At 43.4% G+C, this 16,880-nt stretch overlaps 1 protein-coding gene across 1 annotated transcript in view; it reads right to left on the bottom strand.

Moving 5' to 3' along the window:
- SGPP2 (sphingosine-1-phosphate phosphatase 2) overlaps positions 1-16,880 on the bottom strand; it is a 155,265-nt gene that overhangs the window by 30,638 nt on the left and 107,747 nt on the right. Inside the window, exons 3-4 of the mRNA XM_052660957.1 lie at positions 16,542-16,721; positions 13,571-13,660 (exon numbers count right to left, since the gene is read on the bottom strand). Of these exons, the coding sequence (XP_052516917.1) occupies positions 13,571-13,660; positions 16,542-16,721 (270 nt within the window). The remainder of the gene's footprint in view (positions 1-13,570; positions 13,661-16,541; positions 16,722-16,880) is intronic.

Raw genomic sequence — 16,880 nt, 5'->3', positions numbered from 1 at the left:
GTCTTTGCATGAAATGTTCCCTTGGTATCTCTAATTTTCTTGAAGAGATCTCTAGTCTTTCCCATTCTGTTGTTTTCCTCTATTTCTTTACATTGATCGCTGAAGAAGGCTTTCTTATCTCTTCTTGCTATTCTTTGGAACTCTGCAGTCAGATGCTTATATCTTTCCTTTTCTCCTTTGCTTTTTGCCTCTCTTCTTTTCACAGCTATTTGTAAGGCCTCCCCAGACAGCCATTTTGCTTTTTTGCATTTCTTTTCCATGGGGATGGTCTTGATCCCTGTCTCCTGTACAATGTCATGAACCTCATTCCATAGTTCATCAGGCACTCTATCTATCAGATCTAGGCCCTTGAATCTATTTCTCACTTCCACTGTATAATCATAAGGGATTTGATTTAGGTCATACCTGAATGGTCTAGCGGTTTTCCCTACTTTCTTCAATTTGAGTCTGAATTTGGCGATAAGAAGTTCACGATCTGAGCCACAGTCAGCTCCTGGTCGTCTTTTTGTTGACTGTATAGAGCTTCGCTATCTTTGGCTGCAAAGAATATAATCAATCTGATTTCGGTGTTGACCATCTGATGATGTCCATGTGTAGAGTCTTCTCTTGTGTTGTTGGAAGAGGGTGTTTGCTATGACCAGTGCATTTTCTTGGCAAAACTCTATTAGTCTTTGCCCTGCTTCATTCCACATTCCAAGGCCAAATTTGCCTGTTACTCCAGGTGTTTCTTGGCTTCCTACTTTTGCATTCCAGTCCCCTATAATGAAACGGACATCTTTTTTGGGTGTTAGTTCTAAAAGATCTTGTAGGTCTTCATAGAACCGTTCAACTTCAGTTTCTTCAGCGTTACTGGTTGGGGCATAGACTTGGATAACTGTGATATTGAATGGTTTGCCTTGGAGACGAACAGAGATCATTCTGTCATTTTTGAGACTGCATCCAAGTACTGCATTTTGGACTCTTTTGTTGACCATGATGGCTACTCCACTTCTTCTGAGGGATTCCTGCCCACAGTAGTAGATGTAATGGTCATCTGAGTTAAATTCACCCATTCCAGTCCATTTTAGGTCACTGATTCCTAGAATGTTGACATTCACCCTTGCCATCTCTTGTTTGACCACTTCCAATTTGCCTTGATTCATGGACCTGACATTCCAGGTTCCTATGCAATATTGCTCTTTACAGCATCAGATCTTGCTTCTATCACCAGTCACATCCACAACTGGGTATTGTTTTTGCTTTGGCTCCATCCCTTCATTCTTTCTGGAGTTATTTCTCCACTGATCTCCAGTAGCATATTGGGCACCTACTGACCTGGGGAGTTCCACTTTCGGTATACTATCATTTTGCCTTTTCATACTGTTCATGGGGTTCTCAAGGCAAGAATACTGAAGTGGCTTGCCATTCCCTTCTCCAGTGGACCACATTCTGTCAGACCTCTCCACCATGACCCGCCCGTCTTGGGTTGCCCCACAGGCATGGCTTGGTTTCATTGAGTTAGACAAGGCTGTGGCCCTAGTGTGATTAGATTGACTAGTTTTCTGTGAGTATGGTTTCAGTGTGTCTGCCCTCTGATGCCCTCTTGCAACACCTACCATCTTACTTGGGTTTCTCTTACCTTGGGCATGGGGGATCTCTTCACAGCTGCTCCATACCTTGGACGAGGGGTATCTCCTTACCCCTGCCGTTCCTGACCTTCAAGTTGGGATAGCTCCTCTAGGCCCTCCTGTGCCTGTGCAGCCACTGCTCCAGGGGTTGCTCCTCACAGCCGCCGGCCCTGGCCTCGGGCTCGGGGTGACTCCTTAGGGTCACCGCCCCTGACCTCGGACGTGGGGTGTCTCCTCCCGGCCGCCACTGGCCTTGGACGCTGGGTAGCTCCTCCCGGTTGCCGCCCTGACCTGGGACGCGGGGTAGCTCCTCTCGGCCGCCACCCCTGACTTCAGACGCGGGGTGGCTCCTCCCGGCTGTTCCTGTGCCGTCGCAGCTTGGCACTCTAGGCGGCTGTCTCTGATTTTGGACGTGGGGTTGCTCTTGGCCGTGCTTAGTGTGCCGGCCTGCCACCGCCGCCGCCGCCGCCTGCGCTTAGTGCGCCGGCCCACTGCCAGCCTGGAGAATTCCATGGACTGTTTAGTCCATGCAGTTGCAAAGAGTCGGACACGACTGAGTGACTTTCACTATCACTACTGTGGAGTACAATCCACTGTATGGACGTACCCAGGTCTGTTAATCAATGTACTAGTTGAAGGGCATTGGCACTGTTTTCAGTTTTATGAATAAAATTGCTATATATCAATAAATATTTAATTACATAGTGTTAAATAGCTTAATATTGTTCCATATCTTGATATATAGTTAATTTAACCTGGTAGTTCCTTATTGTTACACATTGAATTGTTTTCCCTGTTTCCCTATTTTCACCTTATTCTAACCTAGAAAGCATATTAAAAAGCAGAGACATTACTTTGCCAACAAAGGTCCGTCTAGTCAAGGCTATGGTTTTTCCAGTAGTTATGTATGGATGTGAGAGTTGAACTGTGAAGAAAGCTGAGCGCCAAAGAATTGATGCTTTTGAACTGTGGTGTTGGAGAAGACTCTTGAAAGTCCCATGGACAGCAAGGAGATCGAACCAGTCCATTCTAAAGGAGATCAGTCCTGGGTGTTCTTTGAAAGGAATGATGCTAAAGCTGAAACTCCAGTACTTCAGCCACCTCATGCAAAGAGCTGACTCATTGGAAAAGACTCTGATGCTGCTAGGGGTTGGGGGCAGGAGGAAAAGGGGATGACAGAGGATGATATGGCTGAATGGCATCACCGACTCGATGGATGTGAGTTTGAGTGAACTCCGGGAGTTGGTGATGGACAGGGAGGCCTGGCGTGCTGCAATTCATGGGTTTGCAAACAGTAGGACACGACTGAGTGACTGAACCTTATTCAAATGTATATATTTGTTCAACTGTCCTTTAGGGTAAATTCTCAATTTTGTTAAGCAGTAGAAGCTAACAGAACATTATGAAGCAACTATAGGGCAATAAATAATAGAAAAAAAAATCTCAATTCCTAAGTCAAAAGGTATGCCTCATGTATTTTGTTGCTTTTGATACCTATCGCATGAAATGGTCCTTTATGAGAACATCTCATTACTCAACCCCTTGTCAACATGAATTGCCATCTTTTAATTTTTTTACCAATCTCACAGGCAAAAATTTTTAACTGACATCTCACTTTTATTAATATTTGTGCTTCTTTTATGACTTTTAAAAATATCTCTATAAATACAGGTGGAGTTTGTTCTATTTTGGGGACATTTTTCTTTTGGGAATTGCCTGTTATGTTGGGCTTTTACTCACTGATTCCTTATATTAATTCTTTGTCTATCACTTAATACATTTATGTTTTTACCAATGACTTTCATTTTGTTACATATAGAAGCTTCTAAAAAATGTATGTATTCAGTTTGTCTAATCTTTCATGAATTAGTCCAACTTAATATATGACAAGAAAGGTCTTTTTCTATTTTATATTTATATAAATATTCACTTATACTTTCTAATTTTTCCAAATGCTTTTTGAGACAACATGAAGACTATAGGAGCCTTCTGAGGTGAGGCAGACAAAGTTACCTTGCCCCTGCTGCTGCTACTGCTGCTAAGTCGCTTCAGTCGTGTCCGACTCTGTGCTTCAGTCGTGTCCGACTCTGTGCGACCCCATAGACGGCAGCCCACCAGGCTCCCCCGTCCCTGGGATTCCCCAGGCAAGAACACTGGAGTGGGTCGCCATTTCCTTCTCCAATGCAGGAAAGTGAGAAGTGAAAGTGAAGTCGCTCAGTCGTGTCCGACTCTTAGCGACCCCATGGACTGCAGCCCACCAGGCTCTTCCGTCCATGGGATTTTCCAGGCAAGAGTATTGGAGTGGGGTACCATTGCCTTCTAGCATATTGGATTTGCTTCTGCCTTCATGGATTTTAACTACTGATATTAAATATGTAGGATTCTTCTTTTCTTTTTCAAATTCATTATTTTTTGGCTGCACCAGGCAGCATGTAGGATCTTAGTTCCCTAACCAGGGATTGAACCTGTGCCCCATGCATTGGAAACATGGAATCTTAACTGCTAGACTGTCATGGAAGTCCCAGATTCTTCTTTTCCAAGGGGTGCATCTGCTTTCTGAAGAGTTGAACAGTTTAGGAAACTAGATTGATTTTTTTTTTCCCCTTATGATTGGATTTGGTTCATAAATACAGCTTTGTTCTCTGGCTTCACTGGGTAGTTGAGGAATCACAGGAAACCATTTCATCTCCCTTTTCTTTTGTTGCAGGACAAAATAGTAATAACTTAGAGAGATGCAATGAAAATAAAGTGCCAGTGCATACAAATAGTTCCAGGAATGTCATACCAATAGTGAACATAATGGCAGACATTTGTGTATATACTTCCCCAGAGGGTCAAAGAATCTTTTTTAAAAATCATGTAAAAAAATGGGAAGGTCTGACACATTTTACAAAGGTTGACTTTACAAACAAATATTGAAGACAGTGCTTTTCCCATGAAGAGAGGCATCTGATTACAAAATGGGAAGAAGCCAGATCCTCAGGTGACCCACCAGTCTGCACCACTCTGGTTTCTGGTGTGAGAAAAAGATTTAATTTTCTTAAAAAAAAAAAAAAAAAAAGTGGGGGGATACAATTAGAAGCTTACAGAAAACCTTCACTTTCAAGGAGACTGTAAAACACTGATTCAAAAAGACAGAAATATGGAGACTGGCTTCTATGAAAGGGATTGGATCTTACTCTTATTTTACTGGTACCCTGGACTTGCATGGATCATAAATACAAGCCACAGTAGTGCCACGTCTGGAATCCATGCTCTGTCTCTGAATGTGCTTCTTTTTCATGTGTTGGAGAAAAATGAATGCATTCTCAATACAATAGAGACCTTAAGTACTGACCCCAGCTCCCTCTTCAGCAGTCTGGGTTAGATAGACACTCTGGTGTCTTTCTTACTGAGATAAACTACTAGCTTCCTCATCACCACCTCTCCTGTCCACCTAGCCTCAAGGGACCACCTCTGTAGCTGCAGGCCTAGTCCGTTTGGCTTGGCTGCCCCGTCTTTAGCCTCAGAGAGTTCCCTTACCTCCTGCCCCTTGTCAGGCTAATGGACAACTGTCATACTCCAGCATGTCTGGGCTTCCTTTGTGGCTCAGCTGGTAAAGAATCCGCCTGCAATGCAGGAGACCTGGGTTCAATCCCTGCGTTGGGAAGAGCCCCTGGAGAAGGGAAGGTTACCCACTCCAGTATTCCAGCCTGGAGAATTCCATGGACTATATAGGCCATGGGGTTGCAAAGAGTTGGACTGTGACTGACTTTTACTTTCTCTTCAGCATGTCTGACAGCACAATCTACTGAGGCAGATTCTGAGGCTCCAGCTCACCGAATGTAGAGGTCAACCAGTTTTCATTGCAGCAGGAAGAATAGCGTGGCTTCCAGTCTGAGGCAAACTGGCCTAGAACCAGTCTGTGCCTGAGCCTGACCTTCAGGGTTTGGCTCACTGCCCTAAGGAACCTCTGAACTCCATGTGATTCTGGTGCTTGGACCAGCTTCTGTCTCTGTATATCTTCTGTGGGCTTCACTCAAGGCTCAGTCCGGTTCTCCCTCCTAGATTTAGGGCCTCTCCAGTCATCTATGAACCTCACACTTATGGAATACCTGGGAAAAGCTGACCCAACAGTGGCCTTTTAGACAGCACTGAGAAAGCAGGTAAAAAATTAATTTCCCTATGTTTCTTGTTAGGAATACGTGTCAAGAGCAGTTCTTGCTGGAAATTGTGCAAAGTGCTAATTTTGGTTCATTTAATACAGAAACATAAAATACTTTCATTTCCTTTCGCATTATCCTAACAAATGGCTGTCTAAACTCTTCCTGAGGTGGACTGAATAATAATTATTTTGCCTTAAACATACACATATATACAACTTTAAAAACAGGAGATGAGGGTTTTACCATACTTATTACTTCTGAAACCAGAAATAATCCTCTATTTTAATGAAAGCATACAAATATTTCTCTCCAAGGTAAAGAGAAAACCATGCACATAATAACGCAGGAACTGATGCATAGAAATGTAACCAAACTCCCTTTTTATCTCAGTAACTAACTCATCCAACAAAATAGAGCTTTGTAGGGTATAATTTATATTACAATTAGCTTTTTTGTCTATATTAAGTAAGGCAGTTTGAAGTCTCTCTCTTTTTTTTTTGAATTTCAAAGACCTTGAAAAAAACACACCCAAAATGCTCTAGTCCAAAGCCAGAACATAGTTTTGTATGGTCTGCAGATAATTTAATATTTGAGAAACTGTTTCAACATCCTCCAACTCCAACCAAAACTAAAGCAATATTTAGGGGAAAAATAAATGAGTAAGCAAACAAAACCTAATATCTATATAATTATTCACAGATCAAGCAGTTTAGAGACAAAAAAATAGAGCAGACTTTCAGCTAATCCAAGTCCAAAATAATGGAACAATTATTCACTAACCTAACAACAAAACTCTAATTTTACTGTTAATGTATTGGGGGGTGATTGTGTTATCAGTTAAAAGACCTAAAATCCATTCTGTGTAAGTTGATTAATTTCAGGCATTACAAACAGTACAATCAGCCTTCCTGAATTTCTCTCATCCTTTCCCCACAAATACAACACCCCAGTTTTTGAAACAATAGGAAAATGCAATGATGTCAATGTACAAAGAACACCACTGGTGCTTTGCCTGTTTTCATCTTCTGGCAACAGACTCTAGAGAAAGTTTCCTCTGACATGCTAACTCTACCCATCCCTACCAGTCACAGTCCTTGCTCACACAGGCTGACTCCTGACCCACTCGTCCAATCACACCCCCTTGGATCCGCTTGGACAGTGTTTGGTGCAGCAAAAGGCTAATAACCCAGGCTAGGCCAATTAGACACTTTTTCTTAAAGTCTTCCCACTGCAATCCTTTCCGGAGTAAAACAGAAAGAGTTTAAGCCCTGAGTCTAGACTTAGAGGGAAGGCAACCCAAAAGGATGGATCTACCATGTGGAAAGATGCAGAGATGACTTTGGGAAAAAGAGGTAAAGGAAAGATCCAGTAAAGATCTAGACCCTGGGCCCTGCTCTCCTAGTGGCCACCTGCACCTCTGCCCTTCCTATGTTATACGCTGTGGTTATAAAAACCATTTCCTTTGAAGCTTATAAAAGTTTGAGTTGGTTTCTATTTGTATTCAAGGCATCCTGCCTCATGCACATGGTGAACACTTGAGTTAGGGCATTCTCAATTATGGTCAACTTACTGGTTGTTTTTCCAGTTCTTGCTCTTTGGGCACTGTCTTTGAAGCCCACAGGGGTGGCTTTTGGGGCCCTCTTTCTGCTCTGTGACCCTGTCCCCCTGGCCAGGTTCCCATGTCCCAGGGTAATGCCCAGTTCAATCAGTTTTATCTCTTCAAATGAAGGCCTGTATCTGAGAGAGAAACTGTTGGGAGCTGGGTTCTGTGCAGAGAGGCACTACAGGGAGAGGAAGACACATGTGAGGCTTGGTTGTTCAGTCCCATCTGTGTTGGATTCCATGGGCTACCCCATCTTTCCAAAATATTCTGCCCTCTCCCCTGCCCCTTCAGCTGGCTGTAACTGATTTACTTTCTAAACCAACAGAACATGAAATTATACACTAAAAAATTATTTCTGTAAACCATTGCTGAGGATGCTTCTTACTATGGGAAGTGTAAGATTTTAATAAAAATCAGCTTGGGCAAAAAAGAACAGCCAGCTTAGAGGTCCCCAGGTGTGGAACAAGAATGTCACCAGGGTCCCTGTGTTTTATTTCCATGTTTTGCCATAAATAGTTCTAGTAAGTAAGTAAGTGTTAGTTGCTTAGTTGTGTCCAACTCTTTGTATATATTCTCTGTTTAGGGGATTCTCCAGGCAAGAATGCTGGAGTGGGTTGCCATTCCCTTCTCTGGGGACCTTTCCAATCCAAGGATTGAATCTGGGTCTCCTGCATTGCAGAGGGATTCTCTACCATCTGAGCCATGAGGGAAGCCCACAGATAGTGCTGACTTCTCTCAAAGTGTCGGTTGCCCAGAGTCCCCTGTGGGGACTACCAGTGTCATTCTTCACATTCAGTAGGAGCTTTAGAAATGTCTCCGTGCATGGAAGGACATCATCAGATTTGGAAATAGTATCCAGGCAGTGGTGTAAAGACAGCTCTATGACATCTTTAAGAGTCAGAACTAATTTGACTTGCTGACTACCTGACTGATGAGTGTGAGGTGCGAGGGTGGTGTTCTAGTTTCTTACTCAGGCGTCCTGGCAGAAGGAAGCGATGCCACGGCTGGTCTGGCCAGATGGCAACATGTGTGGGTTCAGTGCCTCCCCACGTTTCACTTGGGCTTGCCCAGGAGTCAGCTGAGCCCGTCCAGAAGCCTTGACGTAACAGCAGACCACTCATCTCTGACGGGAAGGATGTCTTAATGGGCAAGAGAAGCAAATAAATGACTGCGGTCCATGAACTATTCCTCCTCTTGATGCATGGGGAACCTTTTTTTTTGTAGGTATATTAAATTATTTTTATCATCAACAGTTTCAATTATTGCACTTGACATGTAGTTCAGTTCAGTTGCTCAGTCATGTCCGACTCTTTATGATCCCATGGACTGCAGCACGCCAGGCTTCCCTGTCCATCACCAACTCCCAGAGCTTGCTCAAACTCATGTTCGAGTCAGTGATGCCATCCAACCATCTCATCCTGTCATCCCCTTCTCCTCCTGCCTTCAATCTTTCCCAGCATCAGGGTCTTTTCCAATGAGTCTAACTCAATGAAACTATGAGCCATGCCATGTAGGGCCACCCAAGACGGATGGGTCACGGTGGAGGATTCTGATGAAATGTGGTCTACTGGAAAAGGGAACGGCAAACAACTTCAGTAGTCTTACCTTGAGAACCCCATGAACAGTATGAAAAGGCAAAAAGATATGACACCAAAAGAGGACATATAGACATTTGACAAAGCATCAAGAAACAAAGCTTAAATAGTAGTTTTAGTAGGAAAAAATCAGTCTTTCGTCACCAAAAAATAGTTTTATGGATTCCTTGCCATCGCTCAAAATACACTGTTCCCAGTCTACTCAGAAGCTGCTATCTATAAAACACTATTACAAGGGGAAGGACAGAAAGTTTCCCATGTAATGTCATCGAATTTTCTGAAATTAGTTTTTATTGGGGTAGAGTTGCTTTACAATGCTGTGTTAGTTTTTGCTCTACAGCAAAGTGATTCAGCTGTATGAATACATATATCACCTTGTTTTTGGACTTCCTGCCCACTTAGGTCGCTACAGAACACAGAGGAGAGCCATTTATAGGAGGCTGGCAGCCTCCTGGATGACCTATGTGCTGTGAACATCCGAGCTGGGTGTGATTAGAGCCATTCAGGCGGTGGACACAGTCGGTGCCTACGCAGCACTGTCCCCACCCTCCTCTTTTGTTCAGGCTTGTGCCCATGCCCAGTTCTAAAGGACAGTCTAGTCAATGGCTCTCAACCCTGGCTGCACATTAAGATCAACCAAAGAGCTTTGGAAAAACACCAATGCGTAGGACTGTATCTTTTACTGTGGTTAAACACACACACAACATAAAATTTGTCATCTTAACTATTTCAAAGCGTATAGTTCAATGGTATTAAGAACATTTACATTGTTGCCCAACCAACACTGCTATGCACCTGCAGAACTTTTTCATCACCCTAAACTAAAACTCTGTACCCCATTAACAATAACTTCCTGTTCTTCCTCTCATCCCTCATGCTCTGGCGACCACCTTCTACTTTTATGTTCTGTGGGAATCCCAGGTGGCACTAGTGATCAAGAACCTGCCTGCCAATGCAGGAGACATAAGATAGCCAGGTTCGATCCCTGGGTCAGGAAGATCCCGTGCAGGAGGCATGGCAACCCACTTCAGTATTCTTGCCTGGAAAGTACCATGGACAGAGGAGCCTGGCAGGCTATAGTCCATGGGTTCGCAAAGAGTTGGACATGACTTTACTTTCTGACTTTGTGAATTCGACACTCTAAGGACATCATATATGCACAATCATATTGTATTTCTCTTCAGTGACTGGTTTGTTTCACTTAGCATGATGTCTTCAAGTTTCTTCCATGCTGTAGCATGTGTCGGAATTTCCTTCCTTTTCAAGGCTGAATAATATTCCATTGTACACATGAACCACAGATTATTTATTCATTCATCCATCAGTGGACACGTGGGTGGCTTTTACCTTTTGGCTATTGTAAATAATGCTGCTGCTGTAAATCTGGGTGTCCAAATATTTTTGAAAAGTTTTCCATGGGATTTGAATGTGTAGCCAAGGTTGAGAAGCACTAGTTTGTGGCTATTCCTGGAGAATGTTAGGGGTGCAGGGGGGAGGCATGCCACCTAGTTGGCCTGGCCTGATTTAGCTGTTCCAAGCTAATTATAATACTCATTAGAGCCAGTAATCAGAAGTAAACATGTCTGACTCCATCAACAGACTTGGACACCCAGAGGGTGGTGTAGGTTTTATTTACCCCACTATTTTCCAGATCTAGCTCCAAGCCTGTAGCCTGCAGAAGCTTACTAGTGTTAGTCTCTAAGTCATGTCGGACTCTTTGCAACCCTGTGGACTATCGTCTGCCAGGTTCCTCTGTCCATGGGATTTTCCAGGCAAGAATACTAGAGTGGGTTGCCATTTCCTTCTCCAGGGGATCTTCTCAATCCAGAGATTGAACCCGGGTCTCCCGCATTGCAGGCAGACCATTTACCATCAGAGCCAAGACACTTACTAAGTTGCTGCTAAATAGAGAAGAGAGCAAATCCATAATTCAACTTCATCTTTCTATTGAAAACATTTGCTTTTGCTACGAGAAATTATGTATCATCCTACCCTGGGCCATGGGCTTCCCAGGTGGCTCAGTGGTAAAGAATCCATGTGCAAGGCAGTAGACTTGGGTTCCATACCTGGGTCGGCAAGATCCCCTGGAGAAGGGAATGGCAACCCAATCTAGTATTCTTGCCTGGAGAATCTCATGGACAGAGGAGCCTGGTGGGCTAAAGTCTATGCAATGGCAAAAGAGCTGGACACAACTGAGTGACTAAACCAGCACCACCACCTTGGATCATGTCTCTAGCCGTGGAGCCTGACTTGGATCTGGGCCTGAGTCAGAGTCTCAAATACTCTTATTTTTTGGCCCATTGTGTAGCACATGGGATCTTAGTTTTCCAGACAGAGATGGATCCCATGTCCTCTGCACTGGCAACATGGAGTCTTAACCACTGAACTGCCAGAGAAGCCCAAGGTCTCAACCTTAGGAGACAAAACTATGTAAGTAAAGGATGTCCCTGGATGCCAGTGGTGGTGCAGGATGGGGCGGGAGGAATAGCTGTGACTACGCAAAGTGCTAGACATGACTGGACAACCGGGCACACACACACACACATACCCCTTGTTGTAGTTTCTCCTGGGACAGATTTTCTGGAATGGGTGGGGGGACTCATTCCTCGCATCTCAAAGAGAGGCCTTAATGATCTTCCCCAAGATTTGTGCTTCTCCATCCCCTAACCTACTTTCAGACCTAAAGATAGACACAGAGCTGGATTCTTATTGAATCCAGGGTTTTCTGCACCCTCTATTCATGTCTGCAGCCCCACAGTCTCATGTTTACTTTGGTTTTAATTTTAACCTGAGTTCCTAAGATCGCTTTTTAATAAACCCTATGGAAATTAAAAAGTTGCCCCAGATAAAAGAAATACTCAAACACCCAAGAGAGTTCTGCTTTGTTCTATATTCAAGCCTGTGGACGCATTTGGAGAGAACCCCTTTATGATGAGGTGCAGTGGTGTAGCAAATTGAGAATGCACTCCTCCCCTTTTCCCCTAAAGTCTTAGAAGCCACGCGACACACTGTGCGGAGGGACGGGAACAGCAGGGACCTGTCTTGGTGGGTAGATAATAAGCCTGACCCCTAACTGTTGTGTCATATCTTCACACTCCTTGCATCCTATGCTGCACTCCAGGACCAGCATGGTGCAAAGTCAGCAAGGTCACACACAGGCAGGAGTTTATCTCAAACTGGGATGTTTAGTTCATCATGGAAAATTTCAGCATTGATTTTGATTTTTTCTTTTTTAATGTATTGCCTGAAAATCATTTCTCTTGATTCCAGAGTTGTTTGGCACCTCTTCAATTTCCTGCCTTCCTGGCCTCACCCTGGGTTCGGCCCCGGTTCCACTCAGGTCCCTACTTTCCTTGGAGTTAGAATTTGTTTTGTTTTGGGAGGAAAGCATGGGGTTTCCCTGGTGGTCCAGTGGTTGTGAATCCACCTGCCAATGCCGGAGACACAGGTTCAATCCCTGGTCCAGGAAGATCCCACCTGCTGTGGAGCAGCTAAGCCTTTGTGCCACAACTATTGAGACCACGTGCCCTAGAGCCTGTGCTCCGCAACAAGAGAGTAGCCCCCTGCCTGCTCATTGCCACTAGAGAAATCCCATGTGAGGCAACAAAGACTGAGCACAGTCAAAAATTAATCAATTTTTTTTTTTTTTTAAAGAAGAAAGCATGATGGTACCGCCCTCTGAATCCCATGCAGCCATAAACTCTTGGACTCTGGATTTATTTTCCTTCCCATTCTCTGCTTCTGCCCATTTTGACAAACCCTCTCCCTAAATCTGTTCCCCTCTGTGGCTTCTGTCCTTCCACCCTCCACCCCTGGATGACCAAGGTCAGGCAAAAGAGGAGAAATAAGAAGGCCAGTGAAGGCTGGCCTTTCCCTCTGAGGCCTATGCTAATCCAATTGTTGAGCTTCATGTGGAGAGTAACACAATTAGCAAGGGCCTAGTCCTTTTTAAAGAAATCTATCACCAATTACCATGATAAATAGTGCCCATGGTAAGCCATGGCCAGCGTTTTGCTCTGGAACTCCTAGGCAGATGGCTGGCACACTAGGAAATAGAATTGAGTCATTTCAACTGTGCTAACTGTGGCAGCTCAAAAAAATTCCTAATATGGTTAAAAAAAAAAAAAATGTAGACAGCTCTTTAAATGCAAATCCATTATGGAAGGAAGCAGGCCCATGATGATAGGCTCTTTTGACCTGCTGGGACTCTTACCCTGCAAGGGCAGCTAAGACTCCTGAATTTCAGAACCATTTCTGTGAGGACCTAAGTGAAGAACTTCATCCATCACTCAACATCCCTGATCCTTTGTGTGTTTCTGCACTGCCTGCTTCATCATCAGTAAACCAGCATGTAAACAAATTACCTGAATTTTCATTGTTGTTCTAGCCAGTCTAGCCCAGACCAGCCTACTTGATAGTATCTTAATGATTCATTACTATCATTATATATGTGCCTTAAGATAATAATTTCCTAATTCATTGGCCTGATGGGAAATAAAATTATAACCTTCACTGGCCTTCTTATGAAATGCAAATAGCTTTATAAACATATAGTGTGAAGAACACACTGGCTACACTCCTATTCAGATATCACCCCAAGACTCGCCCACAAAGCCTTACCAGGACCGTATGCATCCCAGTGTAAAGTCGGCTGAGACCCACCAACGTGGAAAACACCACAGCCATCATCAGTCCCAAAACAAAGGGATACTGCAGGGAAAGAAGAGAAAACAGGGCATTAGTTCAGGCTCAGACACACACAGTTTGATGTTGTAGAAGGGAAGGGGTTTCTGATCCATTAACTCCTAGTCTCAATCTCATATTCCTTAGGCCAGCAGTTTGATGATCTAAAATCATTCCAAAAAATGGGAAAACTAAGGAAAGAGAAGGAGAAAATGCCTAGGAATGTAATTCTGGAAGGAAGTTTCACAACATACTGACCTGCAAATAAGACACACTGGAACTTGACCATAGTTATTGTGCTGAAAGTTTTAGTGGAGTAAATGATTTTTTATTTCTACCTATACTTAAAACTTGTGAAATATACAGTATTTCCAAGAGGCAAGGTATATGGATGGTGCTATAATTTTACAAAGTCCAACCAGGTACCTTCCCAAGATGTGCTGTGAAGATAAAGCTTGGCAACAACTGGCTTCATAGGGAAGTCTGGAAACAACCATGCCAAGCTAAGACTGGGATATCTTCACATTTGCAGATGAATTAATGCAAACAGTTGCAGGAATCTGGCTAATGATAAGTCATATAAGGAATACACAGATATGCTTATGAACTAGATATAGAGATATAATTCAGTTGCTTCAAGTACTAATGTCTGTGGTCTTCCATGGTGCTAAGAATAAAGATGATACAGAACTGTCTATACTATGTGAAGTTCTTTACAGTCACTCTTCACATAATCCTATGAAGTACAGTCTATTGTTAGCCCCAGTCTACAAATGAGGAAACCCTTCACCTTGATAATAAGTTACATTAGTCCTGAACTTTTGCACAAAGATGGTTGCCCATCGATCATCCCATTTGATCCTCCCAACAGAAGCCAGGGCTCAGAGAGGTGCAGTGACCTGACCTCGGTAACACAGTCAGCAGTGACACAGTCTGAACGAGAAGCCACATCTTCTGAGTCCAAGCCAACATGTGCTTTCCAATGTAACATCTGAGTACAATGATATCGGGTTGTACCTCTTTTCTGAAGATTTATCATTAACTGGGTCTCTGATTTTAATTGAAAAAGTGTTAAAAAAGGAATGAGCTAATGCAGTCACAATTTAGAGGTTGGGTATTAGCCTAAACACATATTTAAATAAATAAACCCATTTTTAGGGCTGTTCACGAGTAAACAACCTAACTAGCTAAATATATTTATCATTAAAAATCAAATAGAAAAAGAACAACTCAGGCCTTAAGAAAACTGTTTCATCATATGAGCTGTAAAGAAGTTTTTAACAAGATCCAGGTGGCCTTAAAATAAGCATATAAATGACTGTGTTGCTTTCCTGCAGTCAGCCCCACTTGTTGCTTTTTTCCTAAGAGAAGCAAGTTCACAGGCTTCTCTGGATGCTGACAGCTTCCAGTGATGGGGCCAGTGATGGGAGCACTATGTCCCTCTGGGACAGATGGCATGGGGGCAGTACAACATAGCTCAGAAGTCTGCATCCAATAAACTCCAACACTATTGGGGAGCTAAGACATTTTTTTTTTGAATCCTGGCATGACATTTAAGTTGGTTAAGATCAAGCGTGGTATGGGGGCTTCCCAGGTGGAACAGTGATAAAGAATTCGTCTGCCAATGTAAGAGACGCAAGAAATGCAGCTTCAATCCCTGGGTCAGGAAGATCCCCTGAAGTAGGAACTGACAACCCACTCCAGTATTCTTGCCTACAGAATCCCATGGACAGAGAAACCTGATGGGCTACAGTCTATGGGGTCATAAGAGTCAGACATGACTGAGCACACAGTCAGATATCATCCTATACTTGTCCCTTTCCCATTTAGGAGACTGAGGTCAAATCCCAGGTGACCAAATAGAAAACCAGATGGAGTCAGGACCTGACACTAATCTTATTCTCTCCCAAACCCAAAATAAGCCTCCCGTTTTATCTACAACCTGAAACATGGAACGCCTCTGGGTTTTTGGTGTAAAGGGGGCAGGAGAAGCAATGCTGCCATTTACACATGAGACTGCTAGTGTTAGCAAAATCCAAAGTTTCCAACAGGTGAAAGATATAATTTCTGAAATTAAGCACCAAAATGGAGCAGAAGTTCTCAGATAGGAAAAATACATCTTCATTAAAGTAATAATATAACTTTTATTTATTTTCAGCCATGCTGCGTGGCTTCTGGGATCTTAGTTCCCCTATCAGGGATTGCACACAGGCACCAAGGTCTTAACCACTGGACCACCATGAAATTCCCAATAGTATATAACTTTGAAAAGGTCTTGCTACAATTGGCATTTAAGTAGATAATAAACGAAATTCTATTTTCAACACTTATTAATCTCCTGTCATTTAGACAAGCTTTCTAGAGAATGTGGACTGATTATTTCTAATGGGTGAGCCCCGAGAAAGGGCAGATGCATCTTTGGGAGCTAATTTGAGCCGAGATTCTACTTCACCCTGGGCCCTGGGATATCAAGCTCGAGGATTTGGTGAAATCATCTCCACCCTGGAGAGGCGTTTACCAGGATCATCAGCCCCTCACATCTCTTGCAAACAGAGGATGCAGGCAGTGACTTAAGAGCCATCTGGTCAAATAGCTCAGGGTGAAAATGCTTCCAGAAGGGGGAGACCACACAGCCCAGTGATGCTTGTTTTATTATCAATGGTGTCCGCTTTCACTCTTGGGCATAACCTGCTTTGGACACTAAATCATATGGCCAGTTCATTGATAAAGAAATCATCACTGTTCAATAAGTGTTCCCCCATCTTTACTTCATAAGTTTCATTGTCCTTCAAAAAAAAAAAAAAAAAAACACCTGAGGAAAATCCCCTCTTTGCCCTGAAGTCCTGAAGCAAAACCCTTCCTTGTTCCCTCACTGGTGTTAAACGGTGAAGAAGAGTCACTGTCTCACCTGGTACCTGTCCATGGTAGAGATAAGGAGGGTGAAGGAGATGGCCGTGGCTGCCATGGCGTGGGTAGACGGCATCCCATATTCAGCGATCACTCTCTTCTCGAGTTTCACGACAGGAGGGGAGAAGGGGCGGGGCCACTTCAAGATCTCTTTGGTTACCTGGCCAATATACATCACCAGCTGCAAAACCAAAGGACAGAAGTAAGGCTAATCAAACAAGCAAAATAATAAACTCCTGGATTCTGTGAATTTATTTCGAGGTTTCCTGTTGTTTGGCTGATATCACCTTTCTCTCTGACCCAGTTGCTCATTGGGGAAGTCTTGGAGGATGATGTTTTC

The sequence above is a fragment of the Budorcas taxicolor genome, chromosome 2 (assembly GCF_023091745.1).
Source record: "Budorcas taxicolor isolate Tak-1 chromosome 2, Takin1.1, whole genome shotgun sequence".
NCBI lineage: Eukaryota > Metazoa > Chordata > Mammalia > Artiodactyla > Bovidae > Budorcas > Budorcas taxicolor.
Note: the sequence above shows the minus strand (reverse complement) of the source record. Positions and strands in the feature narration are given on the sequence as shown.